Here is a 16,492-nt window from a genome sequence, read left to right on the forward strand (position 1 = left end):
AAGTTTGCTTATTTTGCAGGGTGGAACAAGTAATCCTTTAATTTTGTTGAAAAGTGTACTTTAAAAAGAGAAATAAAATGTATGGGACAGCATCTACTATTACTATATATTAAGAAAATAAAAACTAATTTTTTTAAGATTAAAAATAATTCTAAATGATTTTAATTTTAATTTTAATCAAAGAATTAAAATTTTTTCTTTAATGTAACGGGGGAACCTATTTCCGTGGGGCCTGGGGCTACAGCCCCCCTAGCCCCCTTCCCCTTAATGCGGGCCTGAGCGGAGTGGTATTCAACTATTACTTTCTGTGTGTAGGGGCGATTGCATGGACGCGAATAAACTTTAGGTTGAGCACAACTGCAGTCGAAGAACATCCTTAAGCCTTACAACTTTTGTCTGAGATATTTTTTTCTAAAATGCAGTTTATGAGATATTTGGGTGTATCCAGACTTTCGGCACAGTATATACAGTAGCGCAACTCTCTGTCGGCACCTTTGATGTTAGTGTCACACAAAATGGAGTGCGCATGCGCGAAATAAGCAAGATGCCCAGTCGCGCCACCTAAACTTCTTTCTCACTTGCTCTTTACTCTCCATCTTTCCATCTTTTTCTAGCTACTCTAGCTTATTTGTATGTACTACATCGAATTAATCTAAATGTAATAAGAACTTTAAAAAATAGACCATAATTGTAATGCATTGTAAAATAAAAAGATAAGAAAATATAAGCTTATGTAAAGATTGTATAATATAAATATTATACTGTAAAAATATTTTAATTAAAATCTGCGACATATATACAATGCGTTTTTTCCTGTTAGATTGCTTGCGTTTTTGTAAATTATTAGAATTGCGTCATACGGAACGTAGATTTTCTAACTGAAACGTAAGCAATCCGGCAGGAAAACAAACATCATATATCGCAGGTTTAAGATATTAATATAAACAACAAAAAGTAAAATTTAATGTTATACGTTTAAGAAAATAATTACTGTAATTATTACATTTATAAACAATATTTAATAATAACTTTTTTTAAATTAAATAAGATAATAATTTTTATGCAATGGTTGTATAGATTAACTATTCTCTTAGTAATCGTTCCTCGTTTCACTTAATTTTTTCCACTTTTTCACTATTTTATTTCCACAAACTTTTCGGTTACAAACTAGCTTCGGAGTTTCTCAAACTAACACAACTCAAACAGACGGCAATTATACTAATTTCCTTCAAATTTGAGCTTTCTAAGTACACACTAGCACACACCTAATCACAGGATCTTTAAACGGAACCATTTAAATGGTCCTGACAGAGAGTGACAGAGAACGGATAAGAAGAAATGAGAAAGAAGTTTAGGTGGCGCGACTGGGCATCTTGCTTATTTCGCGCATGCGCACTCCATTTTGTGTGACATAAAATCGGGAGAGTTGCGCTACTGTATATACTGTGCTTTCGGCCCACCCTGTATGGTAATTCTATTTTATTATATTTTACAGAAATTGTTTATTTAATTGTTTCTGAAGTAATGACAAATAGGAATATACTTTGACTCTATTCTGTTTTTTTAATAATTAATTATTGTCGGACGTTTGTTGTTAATGAATAACTTTTCTTTTTTTATAAATAATAACTGTTAATTGTTAACAAATGGTATAACAAAATTATTTAATTTTGACAACATCCGTTGTGAATTTACGATAAATTTGTTACTATTTTATTATTATAAAATATGAAAAGTTGCAATAAGGCCATAAATATGGATGAGCTGCATGAGAATCGTTGGAAAATAAGAAAAATGTCAGATGCTGAAAAGGCATAGACACTAACTGAATGAATATCAGAGTTCTATCAAAATAAAAGATATTCATATTCTTCACTTATAAATTCTTTAGATCATGTTAATATTTAAATAATAATTTACACGTCCAACACACTTACAAAGCTAGCACAATAAAAAAATAAGTTAACATTCGTTAAAACAACATTATACATTTATATCTAACAATCTTATTGATTGCTCTTGCGAGCCTTTCACTGATGTGACACTCGATTTTGTCACGATTTCGCTACAAGACAAAAATCAATTTATTTCTTGCGGAAAATACTCGGTATGCCAGATGATCTAGTTTTATGTTGAAAGATCTTGCTCATCCTCTGACGCATGTCCTCGACACCTTGACCAACATTTACCGTTGCCATCGATAGGGAAAGTCCGGAACTTGTTGAGAGTGTCCTGAAGTGAGAATAACTTTTTACAGATGTTCAATACTTATATATAACATATTATCAAAAAAAGTGTTGCAACTTTTTAGTTAATGAGAGTTGATATGTAATATTTTTAGAAAAGTATTCAACAATATAAAAAATCAGAAATTAACCAGATTTATATAAAGACTATCGTAAATATAGATTAGATTTAGTAATAAAATATAAAGGCCCGTATTCAGAACGTGCTTACAACGATGTTAGCGCTCTAACATGCTATAGTTTACGTTATGCATACTATAGAATTTCAGAGCGCGCTTTTATCAATAAAAACGCGTTCTGAATATGGATCGAAATATATTAATGTTTAATAATGTATTTGTATTATACGTATAGTTATTTAAAATTATTAATTCTTAATTTATTACAAACACTATTAAATACATTTAACACATTATTTAAAATTATTATTCAATAAAATTTTTATTCAATACCTCTCTATTGGTTTTGATAAATCTTGTCTGGATTCTGCTTCTCTGATTAGAGAACGCACTGCATCTCTTTGCTGAGGTAGACACTGATTTACCAGTGTCTCAAGATGTCTTAATCCCGGTAGTATTACTACAGAAACGCATTGACTACTTAACGGACAGTAAACTAGCACAGAATATGCCTCCACCAACGCGTTTATTAATTCGATTTTGTGGCTCTGTTGAAGTGCGAACGATGCAATCATCAATAAATGCGCCGCTATTACTGTAATTAATAGCTCAATATAACATAAGACAATAAGACATTTTAATAATAAAAGCAATTTTTATCAAAATTAAGATAGAAAATTTGTATCCCATTCTTTTATGTTTGAGAATGTATTTCTCAAATTAAATAAAACATATTGTACAAAATAACGTACTGTCTTCTATATAACTTTGCGGACAAGTAGGAGCGATGACTGCAAACGTGGATACTAACGATGTTGCTAAAGTTTGAGAGAATTCTTGAAAATCCTTTGCGATTGTTTCCAATGTTAAACGTCCTTTATCACGTGCCTCCCTCACCTTGCATTCCGTTATTATTCGGCCTAGTGTGGAGATTGCAGCACAACGTACATCACTAAAGTTATTTATTCAATTATTGCATATGGCACAAAATAAAAAATATTAAGGGTCGACAGGAAAGACCCATGGAGACCTCTAGTTGAAGATGAATTTTTTATTTCCAAATTACGGCTAAAATACTGGATGGATCGCGTTTTAATTGTGATATTCGTAATTAGGAAAGGCTCCTGAAGGCTCGTACAGAGCTATTTTTTTTTTAAAAAGAGAAAAAAATAATTTGTTCTGATATCTCACCCGAAGCACAGTATAGGTAAGTACAGTAGTTTCACTCTCCAAAATTTATGGGTGCGCGAATCGCACAACTTTCATCATGGCGTCGATGTCACGTATGGATACTGTGTCACTGTGTGTCACTGTGGTGTCGATGTGTGCAGTAAAAACAAAGGCCTCACACAACCAACAACATGGCTGACTGTAGGACACATAGATCAAAGGTACCGACACGGAGTGAAACTACTGTACTTACTTATACTGTGCCCGAAGTGTACTATAGTGCAAGTAAGGTGTACACATAATTTTATTTAAAAAAATTTTCAAGAATCAATTTGCAAAATCCCGGGTCTGTACGAGCCTTCCTAGTAGTATAACAAAGAAATCCCAACAGGTTTTATAAAGAAGTAATATTTCTTCGAAAAGAAAAATGAGCATAACTGACCTAGCTCTGCACTTATAAATACATACCTTTATACTGAAATTGTGGCTAAAATATAACATGAATCGTGTTTTAATTATGATATTCGTAATCAGAAAAAGCTCCTGAAGGCTCGTACAGAGTTATTTTCTTGTAAAAAAGGCATTATAAAAATGATGCAGAGCTTCAAGGTCCTACCACGTGAGGTCTTCAAAGTCAATTCGGACTTGGCCCGTCACTCCTGTCGACCCTTAATATTCCGAAAATGATTCATATATATTTTAAAGTAAATAATTTTGTATCAGTATAAATAAAGATATATAAAAGTTAACGCAGGTGCTGGTGCACAAAATTATAAGATTTAATTATATTATTAGATTTACATTAAATATATTGAAAATTGTTCACAGAACGGTTGAATGATTATGTTGAAAAAATTTTTGGAAATTATGAATATTAGAACTGTAAGTAATGCATAGAGCATTTTAATAGAAAATTATTAATAATCAGAGTCAGTAAAATTCACAAAAATAAAATTTCTTAGATAGAGTCAAAGTAATTAAATTGAACGTAGTTAATAGACTACTATAGACAGACACTGATTCTTTTTCTATTAAAATTTTTTGTGCGTCGCTTGCAGTTCTAATGTTCACAATTTCCAGAATTTTCCTTCATATTCATTTGGTCATTCAACTGCGTTCTACGAACAATTCTATGGTTTTTAGATTGACTCGTTAGCATGATAACTAACTAACGATATTGTTGCAATTTTCTGTTTAACTTTTCTGTCTTGAATATCTGAAAAAAGCTTGAAAAGATAGCTGAAATATCTATTATAATTATAACAGAATCTTTATATATGTTGTTACACTCAATTTTTCTTTGTCTCGATATACTTAATGTAAATCTAATAATATAATTAAATCTTGTAATTTTACAAACTAGCATCTGCAATATTTATTAATTTTTGTGAAATAAATATGATAAGAGTCCTAATCCGTCTTTTTATCATTTATTTAGTATTAGTCATTTATGGAATTTTCTGAAAATTACATTAGATAGATAGCTTAAGTTTATAGCTTATACGTTCAAGGATTTTGGAGTGACAAAGATTTTATAAGGAACTAATAGTATATTAAGAAATGAAATGGAATTTCAGATACATGCATGCATAAATAGGAGATCTCTCACACTTCAGGATCGTTGGCAAGTGTTACAATGGCTGGTACGATCTTGGTGTTCGCTAGTTGATCTGAAATGTGCCCTATAATGGAACCGAATAGTGTTGCTGTTGCACATCTTACAGAGGGCCTTTGATGCATTACACCTGTAAAGAAAAAACTTTAAATTTGTTACTATAATTCAAAAATATTCTGCAGAACATTATAATATAAAAATACATATATCAGTCCTAGGAGAAAATATAAAATTATAATAAAATCTTCGTTAATAAAATATAATATAATGTAATAAAATAATATTTAACATATATTATTATATAAAACATTTTGTTATAATGTTTTATATATAATCTCTCGAAATATATAAGTTACAAGAATATGCAATGAAAAATGGGGGATTCCAAAAAAATTCAAAGTGATCTTGACTTTAGTGGCATCATTCAAGGTCAAACCAATCTCTTATGTTCCCCTTCAAACCTCATAATTTTTGCCTGAAATATTTTTCTCTAAAATCGCATGATTTTCAAAAATTGGCTATTTAAATTAAAATGGCTCCTATATATACATTTTAATTCTAGAAAAGAATTTTTTTTAATAAAACAATTATAGTTTAAATTATAAATAATATTTTCCAAATCTTATAATATTTTCATTTATTATAAGCTTCGGCACTATTTCTTTTACAAAATAATTAGTAATAATAATACAAAGAGATATAAAATAGAAAAAGACACGAACCATCCCATAGACTAGAAAGCACGTATTCTTGTGTCTGTTCACGAGTGCATAAAATACTAGCAGCGATTTGCAAACAAGATATACTAGTGCCGCTCATAGATAAAACTACGAGAAATTGTTTGAAATAATTTGCGAGCTCCGTGAAATCAAAAGTACTTAGAATCACTAAGTAACTTGAGATCAATGAAAGACTCATATTCTTCTTGTTTGCCGATAAAACTGTCAATTGTTTCTCAAGTTCTGATACTGCTGAGGAAAATATTGTCTGTATCTGAAATAATATTTATTTATAAAATTTTTAAGCGCATAACTTAAATAATATTAGACTAATAATGTTGGTATATTTGGACAATAATTTAAAAAATAAAGACTATAAGTCAACGCAAGATGTATATTGCTAATATTAAAATTTAATAATACAATTTTAATTTCAAACGTTTTCAGCTTACATTAGATTATATTCAGTGTAGTTAATAAATTTAAATAAAAATACAAATAAAGTCACATTGTTTACTATAATATATAAACATCTATATTATTTTTTTTTTAACTTTTTAACATAATCGATAAAATTAAAGCTAATATATAACCTACTATCATGATCGAAAATTTCAGCTCACAATTCCTCCACAATTTTTCCTCGAGTGATATTAAGTTCTTATAGTAAAGACTCCGCTTCGCCAAATGTCATTTTGAAATTTTGATTTGGTAGTCCGCAATGTTATCATTGTCGTCAGTAAAATGTTAACCCGTTGTTACACCTCCAAAAAATAACGTAATGGTTACACTGGATCTAGACCCAGTGTAACCACAACGGGTTAAATTTAATTGTCAGCTGTATACATATAAATTATAAAATTGATGTAAATTGATTATTACCCCCTCCTTAATTTTACACTCTTTCCTGTTTTCCTTCCCACTACTTAATTTTCCCTTTCCATAATATCTCTCTATCATATGTTTCCATTATGTCATTTTTCACTTTATCTTCGAACAGTTACCTAAGTCTTATTTTGTGATGGTTGAAAAGAAATAATATATAGTTTTGACAATAAGTGAACCTTTGTAATTTTTTCAAAACTATTCAAAAGGTATGATTGGTACATTAATTTAATTATTTATTAAATTTACTATTATATCAATTTTATATTTTATATATAGTTAACAATTTAATATTTTATACAGCTGACAATTAAATTTAACATTTTACTGACGACAATAAGATTGCGGATCACCAAGTTAAAATTGCAAAATACATTTGGCAAAGCGGAGTCTTTACTATAAGAACTTAATTATCACCCGAGGATGAATTGTGGAGGAATTACAAGCAGAAATTTTCGATCGTAATAATAGATTATATATTAGCTTTAATTTTATGTTAAATCGATTATGTTAAAAGGTTAAAAAAACAATAATATAGATAGTAGATTATATAGTAGATAATGACTTTATTTGTATTTTTATTTAAATTTATTCACTACACTGAATATGATCTAGTGTAGATTGAAACGTTTAAATTTAAAATTATATTATTAAATTTTAATATTAGTAATATACATCTTGCGTTGATTCATAGCCTTTATTTTTCAAATTTGTTTATAAAAGTAATACTTAAAAAAATATTTTAAGAAATTAAAAATTAAAAAAAATTCAAGAATAAAGATAAATATCTTATCTAATCTGAAGAATCTAAAGCACACAAAAATTTAAAAGTAATTTACAAGTTGATACATCTTAGTCATCAGAGTTATTAAAAATATATACTTTAATAATATTTCTATTTAGAAATGGTCTTTTATACTTACCCTTGATTGTGTAATATATTTCCCAAAACCTATGCACAATGAATAAATATACGTGAGAAGGGCTTTTAGAACGTTTTCCTGAGTTGCGTCCACAGATTTCACCATATCCAAAACTTGAAATACTCTAAAAGAGAATGCAAGTGTACTTCGAAATCAATATCTTAAAACAATTTTTATAAAACAATTTATAATTTTAATAAAATATAATATTATAATAAAATATAATATTATTAGCTTCAGAACAGCAAGAATTTTATTGTTCTATTTTCCGATACTGAAATAAAATCGTGATTTATTGATATTCAATTTAATTCCCGTAAAAATTAAATAACATATTGATAATAATTGAGAAGAACACCAACGTCGACGGAATCCTCGTAGAATATTCTCGGGTCGATGATATTAGAGTGACACAACGCCAGAAATTCCTCGGCTGCACCACAAAGTTTCTAGAAAACTTTTGTGCTTTTGTTTTTGTGCGAGCTTATGAGCTTTATACAAAAACTACTAAAAATTTTTTAACAAAATGTTTGAATTTTAAATCCCTTATATATATATAAAATACAAAATTTTTCTACTAAAAAAATCTATAAATATTAAAATACTTTTAATATATTTTACTCATATTCATATATAATAGATGACAAATTCTTCAGATGTGTTATACACTTTTTATTTCCAAATCAGTATATAAATTTATTTATTTTTATTTCAAATCTAATGTAACTTTTATTTTTTAATTTCTAAACTTTTAAATCTAATAGTTATATCATTTTTTTTTTTTACTTGACTATCATTTATTTCATCGTGCAATAATTTAAATATAATTCCTATTTGGTCTTTACTTCCTCTAATAACTCACACAAGTCTGGTGACGTATCATCTTTGATGCAGCCTCGCACTGCATCAGTATTGGCAACACACAACACTGTGTAAGGTAAGATGCACTGCAGAATACTGATCGACGGCATCAATTTCTCTTCGTCGACATAGTCTTTTTTGTTTGGCGAAGTCTGTGAGTGGGTCGGCTTCAGCTGATTTTTAACTTTCGAAATTATACGTGGTAAAAGGTTTAAATGCAACCTCTTCAGGGATAATGCCCACTGTGCCAAAACTGGTAATAATACTGACGATGCTGTCTCAATGACTATCGATGTCGTGTCGTGAAGTGCCGTCAATACCAATTCCTCGCACTGCAATTTTTATGTAACAATGTATCAATAAAAAATATAGCAAAATGTTTATTTTAAACTCTTGTAAAAAAATTATCGAATGTTTTTCAGGGATTTTTATTCAAAATTCCAGATTAGAAAATTCTAAAATTAGAAAATTCTTTAATACAATTTTGAAATAAATTGCGAGTACAAGCAGTACAAACAAGCTACATATTACGCTTTTGAGGCTTTCACGGATATTTTCTTCAATTATGCCAGGAGGTTTGCGGGTTATTGCCGTGTCTTTCTTCATTTTTAATGCCAACGTTTCGTGAACGGTACGGTTTTTAATGAAAAATGAAGAAAGACACGGCGATAACCCGCAAACCTCCTGGCAAGCTACATATTGTAAATTAGTAGAAGACAGAGATTTTTCATAAGATTATGGCTAATCGGGTCTTAGATTTAAGACTGTGTTAAGTATAGTCTTAAGATGTTTTAAAATAATTAAAAAAAGCTATTAGGATTTTCAGACATTAAAGACAATCTTAAAATAAGAACCTATGTCTATCTTTTTCTACAATTGGAACTGTAAAAACGCTCCCTATCTCTATAGGATAATATAGAGAAGGCACAATACTGTTTAAAAAAATTCGCTGCCAACGCTGAAAATTCATAGTTTACGTTAGATGCATTATAGTTTTTCAACACTGTGTCAATGAACTTCAAAGCTATAAGGTGCGTTCCGAAGTGTGCTAAATAGTGTTGAAAATATCACTACTAAAATCATTACATTTTAGTAGTCGTTCCAAAATTCGCAGCACTTCCAATAGTAATAAAAATCGAACTATATTTCCAATACATACTAGTATATGTTTGTGATATTTATAACTTAATCTATTAGTATGCTAATTTATATATGTGGTGGCCGTAGCGCACTGGCAAAGTATTTGCCTCCCATGCCAAAGATCCCGAGTTCAAATCCAGCTAGAATTCCTAAATAAAAATAATAACAAAAACGGCCATCACCGGTTGCTCCGGCCGACCGACAGTTAGTATAACTCTGACGGCTGGATAGGATTCTGTGGGCCAATCACCCACAAACCCGAAACAAGCTAATTCGAGAAACGAATACGAGCCTCGGATATCGGACGGATACAACGGAAATGAACCTTAGCTATCAAAAAGGTATACGAATTGGCACATGGAACATCCGGACATTGGCACAGGCATCCCGTTTGGCACAACTAAGCAAAGAAATGACACGCTGTAAAATTAAGATCCTAGGTCTCAGCGAAGTGCGGTGGAAGAACAGCGGGGACATTACAACGTCAGACAATCACTACATGATATACTCGGGCAATTCAACCACCCACATTAATGGAGTTGGAATAGTTATATCCACTAAAATTAAAAAATCATTAATGGAGTGGAATCCAGTCTCCGACCGATTAATAACCGCTCGTTTCCGAGCCAAAAATCGCAATATAACAATCATTCAATGCTATGCACCAACGGAAATAGCAGACGACAGCGAAAAAGATCATTTCTACAACCAACTGCAGTCCACAATCGCCTCAACGCACAAAAGAGACATCAAACTTGTCATGGGTGACTTTAACGGGAAAATCGGCAATAATAATAACAACCTCGATGAAATAATGGGTCGCCATGGACTTGGAGAAGCACGCAATAACAACGGCGAGCGATTAATTGATCTCTGCATGGCCAACCGACTTTTCATCGGCAGCACGCGATTCCCGCACAAGGACATTCATAAATATACCTGGCAAGCACCAGACGGAGTAACACGTAACCAGATCGACCACGTGCTAATTGACAAGAAACACCTGAAGTCTCTTCTAGATGTTCGAACAATGCGTAGTGCGGACATGTATAGCGACCATAAGCTAGTCGTGGCAAAAATACGCATAAGAACAATGAATATAATAACAACAAGAACAAAACAAAAGAAATTTAATATCGAAAAATTCAAGAATAAAGGCGAACGTCGGAACTTCTGTGAAACTGTAACAGCCAAAGTTAATAATATCAGTCCTACAATAAGTGCGAAGGAAAAATGGGAATTAGTGCAAAAAGCATACGTAGAATCCGCAAATGAAGTCATCGGGATCAAAAACAGTACCCGTAAAATGTGGATCACGAATGAAACCTGGGAATTAATCGAACAAAGAAGAACATTAAATCAACAACTAAACCAGGTCCGAAGTGATGTAACCCTTGCAAGATATAACAACATAGAAAAACAAATTAAGAAAATGGCAAGAAGAGATCGTCGTAAATTCGAAGAAAACATCATCAATGACGCTGAAGTGGCGGCGGAACAAAAGGACGTGCGCAAAACATACCAATGTATCAGGAGGATCACCGGCCATTTTACAAGCATTCCACAAATTAAGAACAGCGATGGCCATATTCTCACTACGGAACAACAACAACTTAATCGATGGGTAGAATTCTTTAAACACGACGACCCAACAATAGATAACTGCGACATAGACTATACAACATCATCTCGTATCAGCACAAAGTCACCATCAGTTGCTGAAATCAGATTAGCAATAAAGAAACTCAAGAACAACAAAGCCGCAGGTAGTGACGGCATCGCACCGGAATTACTTAAAACTGATCCATCATTTGCGGCGGAAACACTTGCCCCCATTATAACAGAAGTATGGGACACAGGCAGCATCCCGGCGAAATGGAAACAAGGAATAATCATCACAATTCCAAAGAAAGGTGATCTCCGTGAATGTAAGAACTGGCGAGGAATAACCCTACTGAATACAATTACGAAGATTCTAGCGTCAATCATCCGCGAGAGAATGACAGCGCACGTCAATGAAAAATTGAGAAAAGAACAAGCAGGATTCCGCCCGGGACACAGCTGCATAGATCATATAAGCAGCCTTCGAATTATAGTGGAGCAAGCAGCAGAATTCAACTCACCACTGTATCTGACTTTCGTGGACTTTGAAAGAGCATTTGACACCGTGACTTGGCCGGCTATATGGAAAACACTAGAAAAATTTGGAATACCAGCCCAAATAACAAGATTAATAAAAGAATTATATGATAACGCGGAATGCGGTGTTCTCTTCAAAGGAAAACTGAGCCCCTCCTTCCAAATCAGAAGAGGTGTACGCCAAGGCTGCATTCTATCACCGATGCTATTCTTAATGGTACTGGATACGGTGATGGAAAAATGCAATCAAGAAACAACAGGCGGAATACAGTGGCTGCTGACTCGCCGACTTGACGATCTCGACTATGCGGACGACATCGTGTTACTATCTCATACACACAAAGATGCACAGGGGAGAATTTCAGCACTTCAAAGATACGCTGCAGAAGTTGGACTAAAGATCAATACCAACAAAACAAAAATAATGCGTATTGGAACAAACATAAGCACACCTATTTCCATTGAAGGACGCACAATCGAAGAAGTCAACGACTTTGTATACCTTGGTTGCGTAATTGCCAAAGACGGAGGAACCAACATCGATGTTAGCAAAAGAATAAACAAGGCCCGACAAGCCTTCTTCAGACTTAATAAAATATGGAGAAGCTCAAAGATGTCTAACATACATAAGCTTCGTTTATTCAATGCTTGCATCAAATCTGTGCTGCTATACGGTTGCGAGACCTGGAAAAACACAGATGGACTGATAAACAAACTTCAGGTCTTCTTGAACAAATGTCTGCGACGAATTCTGAGACTGTTCTGGCCAAACTTGCCAACTAATGAAGAACTACTGCGCGCCTCCAAGCAAGAAAAAATAGGCACTGAAATCCGCCGCAGAAAATGGAAATGGATCGGCCATACTCTAAGAAAAGATCCGCATAACATAGCTCGCATGGCTATGGAATACAATCCGCAAGGAAAGCGCAAAAGAGGGAGACCTGCCATGTCTTGGAGGAGAACAATAGATAATGAAATTAAATCTATTGGAAAATGCTGGGCAGAAATAAAAACGATTGCCCAAAATAGAGTAAGATGGAGGAGACTCGTAGACGTCCTATGCTCCATATAAAGGAGATAAAAGGAGTGATGATGATGCTAATTTATAGATTCCACGTGATTCCGTGCTTGTGTTATGTTCTGTTATCTGTTTTACGTGTCAGTTTTTACTTAAAGCAGGAAATTTCGTGATATTGTATTACTAATGGCAAGTATAATACCGATTTTAATTGGTATTCAGAGTGTTATATTTAGTGTTATATTAGAAAGTATTTCCGAAAATTCTTTAAATGATGACGATGAGAATCTCTTAAATATCTCAAATTAAATTTCAAATAATATTAAAATATAATAATTGTATCATATTATAATTTTGAGTATTTTTAATAAAAATCTTCATTTTTTTCTTTAAACAGTATCTTAATCGTGAGTCGCCATTACTCAGCTTGCACTACTGAAAATATGCAAAATTACTCGGAAGTGGTTGAAAGTCAGCAGTTCTCTAGGATTTACTTTCGTGAAAAAGGTAATAATATGACTGACTTACAGCAGAATCGATATTAATGAAAAAACAGTACTATCAGCACTATCAACAAGTTTCGCAACGCACGTATAGTATCAGTACACTATTCTTTTCTGTTATATATTCACTTCTACTATATTATCTTGAATTTTTTTTTAAATTCATGATATGTATACACACGTGAGACATACATACGTGTAATTGTGTCTGTATATTCTCAGATTATCGATATTTTGCATTACCAAAAAATTATAAATTAGAATAAGTGATTAAAGAAACAATTAAACAAATTAATGAGAGCCATCACAGGTTGTTCGTATGAATTAATAGCACTTATTTAAAAATATACATATAAATGTAAATGTTTCAACCCTACATTCGGGTTCTTTTCAGTACAACTATTTCAGATTCACTGTTTCTTCACTGTAAGATAAAATTTTTTCAATATGACTGTAACTATTCATTTAATTAACAAAAAATGATTTATATTTTATTAATTAGTGAGTGGACAAACATAACGTATTGACCATCTTTGCGTATAGTTTAATCATTGTCTATTCAACTTTGTACTGAAGAGGACCCAAACCTAAGATCGAAACGTTTACATTTATATATATGTAGGGAAATTGACGTGTAACGGCCTCTACGAAAATGTAAATATGTTGAACGAACAGACACAGATGATCCGCGATAAGCAGTCGAATCGGAGCAAGCAAAGAGAGTCGTTCTAGAACCGTTGTTGACGCCGGTCGTTTTTTCTTTCGGCAGCCTAAACGATATTTGGCTGAAATATTATCGTCGTGTATACTAAGACTCAGGGAATGGAAGTAACTCGTTACTTGTAACGAAGTTACAGTTACAAGTTACTTTTTTGGTAACTTTACTGGTAACTGCGTTACTTTCTTTTTTTGGTAACTGTAACTGTAACGAGTTACATTTTTTGGGTAACGGTAACGAAATTTACAGTTACTTTTGTCGTTACTTTGCACACGATTAAACACGGTTCGATTGGATACATGCTATCTATAGCGCTTATCAATAAGACTTGAAAGCCCTTAGACATTCGGCCGTTATGATTCAGTAATTATTTTACACTTCTATCTTCTATGTAATACATAGGACATACAAATATTTCAGTTTGCTGCATATTTTACAGGTTTTAGAATTACAAAATTGTGTTTAAAAAAAATTAAAAAATAAATTAAATAATAGTAAAATGAGAAGGGCTATGAACCCAAAAAGCGAAACAGTTTAAAAGACGATGACAATAAGTGTCGAAACGTCGTTTGTTTTTATCTTGTTTTATCTATGTATTGTTCTAATATATATTTATACATTTAATTACATTGTCATCGTCGTTCTTATCGGAAATAAACTGTTTCATTTTTGGCTCGTAACTCTTCTCATTTTACTTTTATTTAATTTATTATTTGAGCCATTCTACATTGTTTTTTTTTTTTTTTTAAATAAAACTATATATTTGTCGCAGTATTACATATAAAAAAAAAAAATGCAAAAGTACATTTTTAAATTGATTTTAAAAAAGTAACGGAAAAGTAACGAAAAGTTATTTTTCAAGTAACGGTAACTGTAACGAGTTACTTTTAAAAAGCGATAACTGTAATTGTAACTAGTTACATTTTTTACTCGGTAACGAGTAACTGTAACTAGTTACTTTTAAAAAGTAACTTTCCATTCCCTGACTAAGACTTCAATTGTATTTCTTTTGACTGACTTTAATTAAATTAATTTAACGATTATCTCAGTGTGGTCGCTTTGTAACCCGGTCTTTCCTGATCTCACGGGAATACTTAAAATTTTCCGTGTAATACCAATTAAAATAACGTAAAATAGAGAGAGTATAAGAAATTCTCTACATATATATATATTTTTTTTTTAATAAATGTTATTAATTGACACGAACAACCTGTTCTCATTGGCATTAATTTGTTTAGTTAGATTTATTCTTATGGAGCCTGACTCTCTGTTTAATTTATTAAAGAAACAATGTTTCTAAAAAAAGATAGAATTTTAATTTAAGGATAAAGTCTTAAAAATTTCCTGAGTAAAATTTCTGATTTTCAAAAATAAAACGTTCCCAAGTGGATAAAGTGTGCCATGTAGAAAAAATAAAATAAAAATTTCAGGTTGTCCAAGTTTTTTTTTAGTAATAAACACACTATATATAAATTTATAAAAACAAAATAATAAATAGTAAAAGACTTTTGTCTGTAAAAAAAAAATTAATAATAAGAATAAAGACATGTAAGAGTCAGTTATAATTTTTATATCAATTTTAAGATATAAAATATTATTAAGTTAAATTTACAAATTAACAAAAACCAAATACTTAAAAAAATATAAAAATATACGTCAAGACATTACATGTTTCAGTCCCTGATTTGGATCATCTTCACTTTTATTTACTGTCTATTTCTCTGTGTACATCATTTAGATTCTTTTCTATAATTTCTATATTTTAAATTATTATTTCACACACATTTAAAACAATGTTTAATTCTTCATATCTTAATAAGTTATAACTTGTAGTACATAATGAATAATTTGGATTTATTGTTATTTATAAAAAGTTTGTTACAACGATGATGATCATTTCTTTTTGATTGATATGACTATCAAGACAACAAACAAACGTTCAGATCTTAAACTTTAAAGACCGTCAATGTAATAACATAACTAATACGAATACAAAGCCTATAACAGTCTAGCTGGATCTTAGTTGCTTATATATAATTACGCGTGAATTTATATGTATCAGGAGACGCGGTAGCGTCTCCGGCCATGTTCAAAAACTCTGAGACGCTACAAGTCTCTTATCCCGAGCCACCAAAGTCCATTTTTGGGAGGTGCATAATTACTAAAATATAAAAAATTTTGAATCGAACGTTATATGTCTTGAAAAGCGGCATCGCCACGAGTAATTTGAGCCAAAAAAATTTTTAATCGGTCAAGCCGTTATGGAGATATAAGCGGTCGAAAAGTGGTGATTTTAATGAAAAATTACGAAACGTCTCCTTCTCCTTCTCCTTCTTCTCTGTCCGCATTTTTAAACTTTTCAACATCCTCTCTCACCATTCACTCGCACCTCCACCATCTTTGGCCCACCGAACCTCCTCCACTCGCCCCTCCCCC

The 16,492-nt window shown here is 31.7% G+C and overlaps 1 protein-coding gene across 1 annotated transcript in view; it reads right to left on the reverse strand.

The window, feature by feature from the left end:
• Nucleotides 1–1,928: 1,928 nt before the first annotated feature.
• LOC108781677 (lisH domain and HEAT repeat-containing protein KIAA1468 homolog) overlaps nt 1,929–16,492 on the reverse strand; it is a 31,400-nt gene continuing 16,836 nt past the window's right edge. The window contains 8 exon segments of the mRNA XM_018549726.1: nt 1,929–2,232; nt 2,699–2,960; nt 3,118–3,317; nt 5,145–5,280; nt 5,873–6,143; nt 7,678–7,801; nt 7,921–8,110; nt 8,540–8,870. Of these exon segments, the coding sequence (XP_018405228.1) occupies nt 2,085–2,232; nt 2,699–2,960; nt 3,118–3,317; nt 5,145–5,280; nt 5,873–6,143; nt 7,678–7,801; nt 7,921–8,110; nt 8,540–8,870 (1,662 nt within the window). The 3' untranslated portion in view covers nt 1,929–2,084.

This window comes from Cyphomyrmex costatus, unplaced genomic scaffold, assembly GCF_001594065.2.
Source record: "Cyphomyrmex costatus isolate MS0001 unplaced genomic scaffold, Ccosl1.0 scaffold87, whole genome shotgun sequence".
Lineage (NCBI taxonomy): Eukaryota > Metazoa > Arthropoda > Insecta > Hymenoptera > Formicidae > Cyphomyrmex > Cyphomyrmex costatus.